Consider the following 13,926-nt stretch of genomic DNA (forward strand, 5'->3'; position numbering starts at 1 on the left):
ATCTGGTGTTTGATAAAAGGCCATTATTGCTTTAACTCTCGTTCTATCAGCGAATCCACTGACAGCTGGTTTGGTTTTACTGTTATTAAATTAGCAGCAGGAAGGAACAACATTTTTATCATGTCTCCCCAGCCATTTTAAAGAAGCCTGTGCACTCATTCATGCATCATCGTCATCCTGCCTGTACATCTAAAATTAATTTGTCTCAGCATTTTTTTTAGCATTTATTTATGTCTGACTTCATTTGTTGTAATGTTGAAGTCATACGTATTTTCAGACCTCATTATGAAGTTCCTGTCATACGTTAGTGTATTGCTGCCACACCAAAAAAAGAAACAGCTCCATCATGTCACAACATTAAAAGCTTATAATGAAATGTTATAATATGAAACTTTTCATGTATGAGATAATGTATTCTAAAAATATCTTGTTATAACATGAAAATATCTTGATTAATTCTAAATGTTTTGTATTATAATGATAAATAATCGTTAAACTCTAGAACACTTTAAGGTATCATGTTATAGTGTGAAACATTTTATAACGATAAGTTATTACATTGTAACATTAAATGTTTTATGTTATAACATGATGTTGTGACAAGATATTTTCACACGATTACATCATACAAACGTATCACATTATAACAAGAAACTTTGTTATAACAATATTCTATTTATCTTTAATTTTACCCCCTGATAACTTATTGTTATAACATTAAAAGTATGATGTTATCACGTGAAAATTTATATTGTTATCTCAAGAAACTTTTCGTATGATAACAATATACAGTTTATCTTCTCATAATACGAAATGTTTCATGTTATAATGAGAAAATACCATATATTGTAAAAAATATCTTGGTATAACATGAAAATGTCTTGTTATAATGTGACATGTTTTATGTTATAACAACAATATAGTGGCATCAATATACTTCCGTACTTGTTAAGTTATGACGCAGCTGAGCATTTGATGTGAAACAGTCTGAGAAAGGCCTTGTCAGAAACAGACCATGGCCAAATTTGGTTTAATTCTTGGCTTTAACTCTTAAAAAAATAAGGTGTTTCCCATAGAGTTGAACTTCCCAAATTAATTGTCAGTTTAGTGTTGTGTGTGCGTGTTAATGTTGTTAAAAACTCACATTTCACTTGAACTGAGGTGGCAATCCTTACTCATCTGGTAACCCTAATTACTTGAAAATTCAATTGCTTGTATCACTGCAGGCATTTGACTTGTCCCAGTAGTAAATACGCAGGTGTTCCTAATAACATTTAAAATGGCTGTGCTCTAAGCTCTCCAGTGAGCCGTGACAGTGTGACAGTGAGTCAGCATGCACACTGAAACTGAAGTCCTCTGTGAAAAAAGCCCATGTTTTCTTATGATACACAAATAACACGCAGTAGAGCAACTGTCTCCATAAATTGTTTATTTCTCAACAGAAATGAAATCAGACTCATCTTAGATCAGCTGGAGCACAACACACGGCAGTGACAGCAAGACTCATAGTCCATACGCACAATATTTACCAATGTGTCATCTACATTTACAACATTAAATGTGCCATGGTGCATCTGCGTTATGCCAATTCTCTGCATGGATTATAAATATATCATCTTACAGGTAACACAATTTTTTTTTTTTTTTTTGACCTATGCTCAATAGTCAGCAGGTACTGTTAAAAGATTGATGTTGGTCTCCAGCTGCATTCATTCACATAATCATCTTTTTGAATACCTCTTGCCACCGCGCAGTTTGTAAAACTTGTGAATCAGTCGTTTCAAAGTGACATCACTTAAGCTAGGACCGTTGATAGTGGCACCTGCAGATGGCATGTCGCCCGCCTCTCGTCGAGCTCTAGCACAGGGTTGTGGGTGAAGGAGGAGTTCGCCCTGTCACCCACCCTGAGGCTCCTGGGATCCTCAAGGACCTCGTGATCAGAGGTTCCTGCAGCACGGCTTCTGTTCCTCAGTGTTTTCTCCTCTGGAGCTGTTCAAGGACACGGCACTGTTGGAGCTCCGAACCCCTTCACTACTGCCCACCCTCTTGTGAATCTCTATGGCAGAAAATGTATATATTATAAATAAATATAAAATACATCATGGTAGGATAGAAAGAAGCTGCAGTGTTTTTGAGAGGTTTAAGGTTTTACAGAATGCCATGAAGCACAAAAGTTGATTAGAAAAGGACAGCAACACCTAAAAAATAGGTGAAGTTGTTAATTTCCAACTAAGGGTGGGTGGTATACTGATATCATCATCGTCACCGGTGTCATGCTCTGCTACGATATGGATTTTGCAATACTGTCATTACTGTGATGAATGTTTTAGAATATTAAAATGAACGTGCTTCACTGTGGCTGCGATAAAATGCAGCGAGAGAGCAAAACAAGTACTCATAGAACCATAGTTACATCCAGTAACAACTGTTTTCCTTGGTAACCCTTACTCTGGTACCAATAACACGAGGAAGGCACAAACAAAGCACCCCAATTTCTCCTTTACGCAAACATTTTGATCTACTGCTACCATCTGAGGAAGTGAAGACAGAGTGGATTAACTTTATTTTTATGGAAATGTTCCCACAACAGCTGGAAAAGTCTTTCCATTTTACTTCGTACTGCTTTGGCCAACAACGTAAAATGCAGAATCGTTAGCGGGTTCAAACTTGAATCCTGTAAGTTTATTTTGCAGGTTATCCTGTTGAACTAGCACGCCCATGGCTAATGTGGCTAGCATCTATTGTAGCAGAGTAGAATCTTGGAGTATTTAGTATTAAGGGAGACTCGAGAGATATTGTGTGAACGTTAAGCCTCGTTTGAAGCCAATTAATTTTTCACGCTGCTCTTTGAAGAACTTAATACTGCAATGCGAGCTGAGCTGGCTCTGTTGTTAACGTTACACAAAAGCTCCTCCTGCTCCGTGATCCTCGGCAGTATGTGTGTCTGTTGTTAATGCATGCAAATGTACTTTACACTGACTATTATACTTACTTACATTAATATACTTTGGGCTTTCTGCTGAATAAATGCTATTGAGGTGCCTAATCCCTTGTCTAACTCATAAAAGAATCACATTACATTTACGAATTAACCTACATTATCGTGCAGGCCACTCCTCCCAAAACACACGTAGGCCTATACCTCATTTTTATTCCTATTCGAAGCCAAAAAACAAATAAGTTTTATTTAAAATCTTTTTTCCTTCCTCAAAAAAAATGTTCCCTTAGACTGCCAATAGAGTGAAAGGAGGCAAAATCAGGTTTGAGTGGAGTATCCCTTTTATTTTTATAATACCGAGATATAATACCATCATCGTATAAAACAAACAAACACACTTTTTAGATTATATTACCCATCCCTATGTCCAACTAAAAAAGGGTTTTCTTCCCGAAGTAAGTCAGTCAAACAACTGCCTCCGGACTATCGAAGGTCAATCTTTCCCAGACCTAGAACTTCTCCATACCACCATGAGCTGAGGGGGTGGAGGCCACCCACACGTTTGTAAACTAACAACCTTACTGTATTGGATGTAGCAGACTTGGACATGGACAACAGATTTAAAGAGTGAAAGAGTGTTAAAATAAATTACCTGCTAGGACGTTGTTGAATGCTGCCTCCACGTTAGTTGACGCCAAAGCAGAGGTCTCCAGAAACAAAAGACCTTTCTTTTCTAGAAAACAGAAATAAGCTTTGTTAGTCATTTCATACTGTATATGTTATTTATGATTTTCTTAAAGCTACATTCCCCAAATCACAGCATTCTCACTGTTAATCTTCTCATATATAATCCTCACAGAAATGTGGGTTTGGAGAGCGGTACTGGCCCCTCGAACAACATACGGTAATACATCTTTAATCACCAATTTGAATCATGAAATAGGAAATTAAAGTCACTTTTATCGGCACAAAGAATCAACAAATAGGAATGAATCTGACCTTAATTTAGTTTCCATTGACCAACTACAAACAATGAACAAAACAAATCTAATTCCAGTGATTTTAACACCTGTTGACTCTGTACCTGCAAAGTCTCGAGCCTCCTCAGTGGGCACGGATCTCTCTGACTCCAGGTCAGTCTTGTTGCCCACCAGCATGACCACAATGTTGGGTTTAGCGTGTTCATACAGCTCCTTCAGCCAGCGCTCCACACTCTCATAGGTAAGGTGTTTGGTGATGTCGTAGACCAGCAGGGCTCCGACAGCGCCTCTGTAATACCTGTTCGGAGGAGATTAACGTTACAGTTGCTCCTGATGTGGCATTCAGGTGTCAGTGTGGTGCTGCCTGTATAGTTGATAGGTGATAGAATATAATAAAGGTGAAAATACTTTGATGAAACTAAACTTTAACAATCTACACACATTTATACTAAAAATGTGTATTAACTGATTAAGGACAGATTTTCTGCGACAGTCCAAAGGATGTGACTTTATGCACGTTCTCAAGTGCCTCGTCTCAGTGCTCCTACAGAACCGTAGTTTAGCGGCTAACCTAGTTAGCACAAAGCACACACCCACTACCACGCAGGGTGGTGTTTTCTGAGTGAGGTACATTCATGACAGCTATATTGCTTGTGTTTACATCACTGTGGCATTTAACAGAGTTGTTTGTTCATGTATTTATTAGACTAAAAAAAGCTAAGAGCGCATGTTGAGTGTAGCGAACCAGCTGCTAACACATATCCACCTGCTGGCCAGTGTGAATACATGTTCACATTGTTTTGGAGGAGATTTTTTGGTTGATACTTTCAAAATTTAGCTTGCTTTTGCTGGTTTCTACAATCATTCAGATGTTAGAGAGCAACAAATCACTCAATGGGAGTCGTGTTTTTGGCCAATTGATCAATTAAAGCCAATATTTACTGTCCTTTTAGCTCTTTTTTGGTCTTCACCAACTCCCGAGGGAAATATCTGCCTCTTTAGCAGAAAAATGCTCCACTATGATCACCAAAGAGACACTAACTTTGTCATTCTGCTGTTTGGAGCTTGGTAGCTGGCATACATGTTCAGCTGCTGTGGCTGAAAATGGCATTATAACAGCAGTGACGGTGGATGAAAACAGTTAAGTTGCGTGCCAGAAAAACACAAAACAAAAAGTTGAACAGATGCCATAAAGCTCTGCAGAGTCAGGTGATAATCCTCTGAGGGTTCAGGACTAAAAGTGACCCTTTTCCCAATATCACATTTCATTTGATCCATTATTATTATTATAAAAAGATCCATAATGGACGCTTTAAGCATTGTCCTGTCTTCATTGAGAATAAGCACTTTCTCCTGCTGACGACTGAAAAAAATGTAATGACTGACGATCGCTCTGAAGTCATGAACCAATCAATGCTTCCCTCACAGTTACATGGCTGCTCCCCTCTTCCAGTAGCATAATTAATTCCACTTTAATAGGTTTTAGCTGCTTGTTACAGCACAAATGAGAAATTCCATGGGAGTGAGAATTTGCATACTGGAATAAGTCGGCAAGTAATTACTCCAAAATCCAAGCTGTCAGAAAAGAGCTAATCCAGCGGTCTAGCATATCCTCAGATTTTCCCCATGTCTTAAAAATAAAATTGACATGGTTCTATTGTTTTAAAACCACTTTCCACACTGTTAATCCTTCTAGTTTAATTTAAAAAAAAAAAAAAAAGCCTGAATCAGGAGCTGCCTCAGATAGAAGTGAAGACCCACTGAGGGCCGAGTGTTCAATCAGACGTCTCTGCTCTAACCAATTGCATTTTGGAGCCTAAATGTGCCAGTTGGAAGCTGACAGGAGACGAGAATGTGCTGGTTGTTTTTCAGGTAATGTGGGAGGAAACTGAGGATCAGTGCCTGTCCTTGCCTGTGTTTTGGCTGATAACAGCACCACCTTAAGATGCCGACATACTGGTTACTCAACAGCTACGGAGCAAGAAAACAGGCACCAAATGTTGATTTAAAAACTGCAAAAGAAAAGGACGGGTGTGCATGTTTGATCACAAGTTCAATTTCCAAAACAGTGCATCTGCTAGGATAACATACATTTACTGTATGTTACATCAGTACTAATTCATAGCATATGAGGGAAAATGTCAAACTTGGATTATGCAGGTTCTTTATGAGGAAATAAAACACTTTCATTCAGGAGTGGCACCAAGTCATTGCTGTGAAGACTCCAGTATTTGCACTGAAGTCTCAAGTCAAGTCCCAAGTCCTACACTTTTGAGTTAGGAGTCCTAAATAAGCCCACTGCATAGTTTTTGTAGCCAATTAAAATGATTTTTTCAGATCATTTTTTCCAACTTGAGATCAGAAACCTAATGTTAGTTCTTCATGGTTCTCTACTGCAACTTGATTGGATGCTGTTGGATAGGTTCAAACAAAGTGGATCTGGGGAGATAGGCGTCAACTTTCTGGAAATGAATAGCGTTAACATTAGTTGCCTTAGGAAATGAAGGAAATCTCTGCTAATTGAACCTTGAAGGTCTGGTAATCCAATGTTGCATTAGCCCGTTGGCAATTTGTTTCCAAGCAGCTGTGCTCACAGAGATTGATCGATTTACACATAGAGGCTGTACCTATTGTTTGAAATTGTGTTGCTTCTTGCTGCTTAAAGGAAAATGCTATTTTTTTTTTAGCTGCAAGTTTGATGAGAAGATGGATTAGGCCTTTGCACACAAAGTCTGTTTGCTCTATGCTTTTCTTTAAATCTGTCATCCGATAAAAAAACGTGATGCACAGAAACCTTGCACGCTAAGTCCGAAGCATTTATTATTCTATTTGTTGTCAAAATTCACATTTCAAGACAAAATGGAGTCGTCAAGCACGTGAGTTTGTGGTCCTCTCACTTATCAAAGAGAGAAGATCAGCCCTCTAAAGGCTTTTGACGGATGCAAAAAAAAAAGCGCAGCAGGAAGTCCAACCTGTTCCAAAAAATTTAAAGACAAAAGTTTCTAGTCAGTGTGTAAACATAACTGACACAAACCTGCTGCAATTTTATGTCATGTTTACTTTGTAAAGTAAATGTGAGAAGCCAGTTAGCTTAGCACAAACACTGGAAACAGGAGAAACAACTAGTCAGGTAAAATCCAGCTACCAGCCTCTCCAAAGCTTACTAAATAACACATCGACTGGTTGCCTGGATCAGTTTCAATTTCTTTACCCACAGTAAGACCATGAAGTAAATCAGATCAGTCCCTCTGGCTCTTTACATGCCCATCTGTCCTAATTGGACTGAAAGGAACAAGGGCACAACCCTTCTTTTTGGGTTGGTGCAGGTAATGAGCATGAGAACTGTGACAGTTTAACTAAAATGTGGATGGACTAAAAATAAAATAACTGCAGGAATGCCTTGAAAATGTGCACATTTGGGCAATAATACCCAGAGATACAGATGAAACATTCATTCTATAGAGTGGCTGTAATGGATCTAAAATAGCTGTGATGGGTTTTGACACTCACGCAGAAGTGATGGCCCGGTATCGCTCCAGCCCGGCCGTGTCCCAGATCTGGGCCTTGATGGTGAAGCTGTTGTGCTGCACCGTCCGCGTGCTGAACTCCACCCCGATGGTTGTGCGGCTGTCATGGTTGAACTCGTTTTTGGTGAAGCGGGACAGCAGGTTGCTCTTCCCCACACCAGATTCTCCTATTAGAACCACTGCAGAGGACACAAAACACAGTACAGCCAGGTGTTAAGGTTCAGTTTTCTGGGGGGTTTGATTTGGTTGTTGCAAAACTAAAGCCAGTGTTTCTTGGATAAAGGAGACAAAACTCATATTCACAGAGCCTAATATAAGCCCCTCTTAAGTGGAGCCTTTAGTCTAGGTGTGTCTTTCTTGATTGCCCCATAAATCTTCAGTCTAAGCTGTTTAAGTCCGGGGCTAATTACGCCATCAGGGATATGTTGTCCTATTTTAAAAACAGCACCACACCTTCATGGTAAATGCAGTAATCGCTTTAACTCAAGCATGCAGAGTAAATAATGCAGGGAGAAGAGATGTTGAATAAAATACTGGGGAACACTACGTGACTTTGGTCTGTAAAAGAATACATCATATTACTGATTGGTTTAAGGAGATAACAGAAGATCTTGTTGGGCCGTAGGCTATTCCAGCATGCACTGGTGAGATGCCAATTCTAATACACAGTGATTATTTGGATTTTAGACAGTGAGGAATGAAGGAAGAACAACACAGACAGGACTGACACTTTCAACAGTCTGGGCAGAAGAGGAGGACTTTTTTAAAGGAGACATATTATGCACATTTTCAGGTTCATAATATTATTTTGGGTGACAACTAGAATATTTTTAAATGCTTTAGTGCTCAAAAGACACACCAGTTATCCCGCCCCTCCGTCTGAACAATCTGTTTTAACTCCTGTCTCTTTGAGGCCCCACCTCCTGAATACCCAGTCTGCTCTGATTAGTCCGCTCACACATGCCTGACCCAGCACCGCTAACAAGCAGAGCAGCTGTGCTAAATCAATTCCTACATGCTTGTAGGCATACATTTTTGCGAATGTGTGACAGTAGTGTGATGTCACAAAGTCATGGAATTAAAGGCGGGGGTACTGAAGAGGCGTTTCAGGAGCAGCGTTTTCTGTGGGAGAGATGAGCTTCTGTTGGTGCGGACTTTGACTTCTTAACTTTCAAGATCTTTTACATGCACATGAAGCTATATAAAACACTGAAGGAAAGGGGAAAACACTTTAGTAAAACCTTGTTCTACGTTGTCTTAAGCATTGTTTTCAGTTATCATTGGAGCTTTGCAGCACAACCATCTGAAAGCAGTCGTGCATGCGTCACTGCTGGTATGAGTGATTGATGTTTTACCTATATTCAAAACTGAAGAACAAACTTAGACACAGGAAACACTTCCCCCACTAGAAAACTGAAAATCTTTGAGGTAAAAACCTCTGACAAGTGAGCCTTTGTTTCTGAAAATAAAACGGTCGCTAAGAGTGTAAGGTGAATCCAAATCAGGTGGAACAAGTTCAGCTGCCACTTCCTTTTATCTTGGTCAGAGGAACCTACCTACTGGGTAAACAGGACTAGACACCCCCCATGTACATTTCAGTGACTAATGTTTGGGTTTCAGTTGTTCGAAGCTGAGTCAGAGAGAAAAACAGGCTTGGCTTAATTGGCACAGATGGGGAAGTATGACAAAACTGTGCAAACACAGTAGGACTGGGATCTCTGCTCAACTGGATAGGACACAGTCAAATCTTAATACTGAGGTGTGTGAGCTTGTGATCACTGAGATTATCCAAGTCCTTGTAAAATCCCTACAGCAATTATGTATGGAGTTAGGGTGTGATGGGAGTTCGAACAATAGTTTGACATTTCGGAAAATATGCATAATCGCTTTCTCGCCAAGAATAAAAGGAGAAGATGGATACGGCTGTCACGTCTGTCCATTAAATATGAAGCAACAGTGTGCAGCTGATTAGCGTGGCTTAGCATTAAGACTGGAAAGACGAGGAAACAGCTGGCCTGTCTCTGTCTGAAAGTTATAAGAGCCACCTACACAAAAGTCATTAGTAGACCTTATTCACACAGCATTGTGCTAAGCTAAGCTAATTTTCTGCTAGCTCTAGCTACATTTCTCATAGGCTACACATGAGAGTGGTATCAGTCTTTTTACACATTACACAGCTTTCTAGGACACAATTTGAATGAAAAGGTGAACATGACGTCTAATTTTTAGAGAATACGGCTACATTTCCAGATTTTGAATGGTAAGCATCATTATAAAATAAAAATTATACTGGTTAAAGATTTTTATCAACATACAATAATCAAAATAGTTGGATTCACATACTCTACATTGAAATTTGCTATGAAACAATGACACACAGAAATAGTGCAAAGATGATTTAAATCATATAAAACAACAGTCAGTGGTGGAAAGTAACTAATTACATTGACTCCGGTACTGCACAAGTATTCTGAGTTACTTTTATATTGTCATCTGCTGATCTGCTGAGTCAAATATTGTATTTTCATTCCTACGTTACACTACATTAATCTGACAGCCATAGTCACTGTTACTTTTGAGTTACAGAGTTTTACATTAAACATGTTACGTTTACAAAATAGTACATTGCCTGTTGTTTCACATTGACAATGTATATATTAATATATATATATGATAAATTGAACACTGGATCCATTTCTATGGTGAGTACATTTACTTTTGATACATTACAAAGCTTTTACTTCTAATACATTTGTACTTTAAGCTCAGTGAGATTTTGAACACAAGGCTTTTTCTTTTAATGGGGTCATTTTTTATTGTGGTATTGTTACTTTTTCTTCAGTAAAACACCCGAACAACTTCTTCTACCACTGGCGGCCACAAAGTCCATTTTAGTTTGTTTTGGAGCTTTCAATCATATCACATGATCTTCACCAGTAAATGGAGAATGTCATGAATCTGTAGAAGTTCACATTCCTGTTTCGATCTGCGGGCGAAGATCATGTGACGTGATTTAAAGTGCCAGAACAGCTATGAAACAAACCTTGTGTGGTGATGCTGTTTTCTTAACTGTTTTCTTTTCTAGTTTTAACCTCAACTTTAGACAAAATGAACAAAAAGTCCTTAAAATCTTCAAAAAAAATATGCTAATTTGACCATCAAGAATCCCTCCACAGCTGGGTACACTAAATGGACCTTGTAATGAGATTGTTTGATCAAATCTTTTCTAAACTGCCACAAATGACCGTCATCAGGAGTTTACTAATCACTTGTCACAGAATCAGATTAAAAAAACACTGGTATGTTTTTCCTGAACGCCTGCTGACTCCCATAAAGGTACAATTTGAAAATGACTTGGCCCCAGCTCTTCACTAACAGTATGTTTAACCTGAAGTCACACAGAATGTTTTACAAGTTGCTCTACTTCTGCTTGTTTTAGGTAATTGTTCACTGTGCTACTCCTTTTTCCAGTGGGTGAGGTGAGACTGGCTGCTTCCCCCCTCTTCTCCTCCACCACTGAGTAACTTCTTATGCAAACAAAGCCTGTGGTTTCTATGGCTGTGCAGGACAAGAGGCCTTCAAGCTCTCCGGCGACCTGGTTTGTTGATCCTGAGGAGGCAGGGAACAACTTAATGTGTTGCAGTGAGGAATCAATTTTCATTTTGTGCGAGTTTTTTTATGACCTTCAGGACTGAAAAACTACTTGAACTGCTGCTCACAGTATATTCAATAGACAATTACATGAGCATGTGTGAATTATTTTGGAAGATAACTTTGATTAAAGTTAACTCATGTTATATAATACTACAAAGAGTTTGGGAACTAAATAAAAACTCCACTCCTCGTCTACAATGTGTCCATGTATAGTGTGTGTGGAGGGTTGAGCGTATGCAGGCTTACATTCCACGCAAACCGTAGAATTTGATTTTACTGATTAGTTTCTCTGTTATCTGTGAATCACTGGGTGGAAAGAAAACCTGCTCATACTTTCAAGATACTACAGCTCACACTGTTTAGAAGCACTGAGCGTGTTTATTCAGTGATAAAAGCTTTGAGAGAACATTGACAATTCAACAGATAAAGGGGGGATTCCTCCTCTGTTGCTGCCCCCTCCATTAAAGAGACATTTCTAGAAAGACTTATTCACAGAGAGTTAGATGAGAAGATCAATACCACTCATGTCTGCATGGTAAATGTAAGGCTACACCCAGCAGGCGGTTAGCTTAGCTTAGCTTAGCTTAGCATAAGGAATGAAAGCAGGCGGAGCAGCAGGAAGCAGGTGGCAGTGACTTCTTGGAGTCTGAGACTCCAGGAGACTTCTGGCTAAGGAATAGTCTCGCACATAACTCTGTCAAGCTAGCTGTTTCCTCCTGTTTCCAGTCTTTATGCTAAGCTAAGCTAGCCAGCTGCAGGCTGTAGCTTTATTTTGACCCCGCATAACGCTCTCCTTGGACAGTCTCATTTCCTGTGTTGGGAATATTTTATTTCTCAGAGCATTTAAGCTATTAGTTATCAACCTTGGGTGTTGTGACCCCAAGGAGGTCGGCAGCTAATTTCCAGGGGTCTCCAGATGGTTGTGGAAAAAAAAAAAAAAAAAAAAGATTTTAGACTGGAGAATGTTTTTTACATTACATTTCCTGCTTATCCAGCTTGTACCTCAAGAGGTGATAGTCAGATAGTAAACAACACATACAGGGGGGGTGTATGTGTTGTTTACTGCTCCAAATTCCCAGTCCGGGCAGGGTCAGCTAATACAACCGCTCACTGCACAGTTAACTGAGCTAACTAGCTAACAGCAGCTACGGTGATGCAGATTGACAGATGCCCAATTCTTATATATGGCACCTTTAAAATAGACTTTTATAGATGAGTGTGCTTGTGAGAGTCAAAGTGTGCATGCACATGACTTCTGATTGGACACACACACACACACACACACACACACACACACACACACACACATAAAAACCCCTGTCTTTTCATTTCGCCGCTTTCAGGATGTTGTTGGTTGAAAGGGTTTATACAACATGTTGATAGCTGTGTGTAGGTTTTTATTACAAAATGATTTTGTCTCAGACTTGTTGCTGCACCAGTACATTCCCTAAAACCACTGAGGTATTGCTTAATCTGACTTGTAATTAAGATTAATGCTAATAAATAACCATTCTAATTAATCTAGATCACAGACAGAGACCTCATATCATGTTACAACATGTGAGCAAAAGATGGATATGTAATGTCCAAGTTGTTGTTCTGATCTAACTCTCAGCAAGAGAGTGAATAAGCATATTTCCAAAAATGTCGAGATTCTACTTTTAAGTTTTTTCGGGTGCAGGGTAATGACATGCAACAAAAGCCCTCCAACCAGGCATGTTGTTATGTGATCTGCATCTTTACCAATCCGCTCTTCGAGGCAGATTTGTTATGTGTGATTTTGGGGCTCTATTGACTGTCATCTCATTTTCCACTGATGCTTTTTGATGTTTTGGACACCAGTTACTTTTGGCTTCGATATTCACCTGCAGTGCCTTTTATCAGCATGGCATTTTTGTACCCAAAATGTCAAATCACTGTACCTGGACCAAATTTCACTTCTCTCGTGCATCCGTTAAGAAGAGCCATCTGGCAGCTTAACCAGCTGCGTATAATAAATGATTACTATGCCATGTAGGTGGAGTGCAGAATGAATAGAGTGAGTAGTGAAAGGTGCAAGTTTTCAAAGAACAGAGCAGATGTAGATGTGTTATATGTGGAAAGATTACTAAACGAGTGAAGTACTTTAATGTGTGTCACTGATACACTGCTTTAAACCAGACACTCTGTGTCACAGTGTTGTTCTGCTGGGAATGCTACAGATAAGCAGGAATTAAAGTACACATCCTGGTTGCAACAATAAGCCTCAGTGTGCACGCTTACTGCCTACTTACCCAGGAAGAACGTGCTGAACTGCTAATGTGATTGTGATCTTACTCTAGTCTAACGATAATGAAACTCACCTGAAGTGTTTTGAGACTTATACCTACATACAATATTTACCAAAACAGCTGACTGAACTGTTAACACACAGACAAAAAAAGTTCAGGTTATGAGCTGTCTAATCTGTGTATTACAATGTACTGTATATTGCACAGAACAGTTATTACCAATGATCTATTACATTCACACACACACACACACACACACACACACATTCCTCTTCCTAGAAATGGCCTGGTTAATAACGAGGAAGTGTAATTTGAAGGACAAAATAACCTTTTAAAGACTTTACCTGGAGATCAACTCAGGTAAGCAGCAGAACCTCTACTCACCCTTAAAGACAAAGTTGTAGGCCTCGTCTGACCCCATATTCTGTCCATTCAATGTTGCTGCCCCCACAGTTTACTGCCGCGTCTCAACCACTCCAGGGACTGATTGCAGGATGTAAGATGACACTGACTCACACCACAAGCAGCCTGCCCCTCAGTTCCTTTAAGGCTTCAGG

The 13,926-nt window shown here is 39.4% G+C and overlaps 1 protein-coding gene across 1 annotated transcript; it reads right to left on the reverse strand.

The window, feature by feature from the left end:
* Window positions 1-1,651: 1,651 nt before the first annotated feature.
* On the reverse strand, window positions 1,652-13,926 carry LOC141011897 (ras-related protein Rab-25-like). Its single transcript, XM_073485238.1, has 5 exons — window positions 13,754-13,926; window positions 7,429-7,624; window positions 4,023-4,216; window positions 3,591-3,671; window positions 1,652-2,056 (listed from the first exon to the last, which is right to left on the reverse strand). Exons 1-5 carry the CDS (start codon window positions 13,788-13,790, stop codon window positions 1,938-1,940), a joined length of 627 nt encoding a protein of 208 aa, XP_073341339.1. The 5' UTR covers window positions 13,791-13,926; the 3' UTR covers window positions 1,652-1,937.

This window comes from Pagrus major, chromosome 17 (genome assembly GCF_040436345.1).
Source record: "Pagrus major chromosome 17, Pma_NU_1.0".
Classification (NCBI taxonomy): Eukaryota; Metazoa; Chordata; class Actinopteri; order Spariformes; family Sparidae; genus Pagrus; species Pagrus major.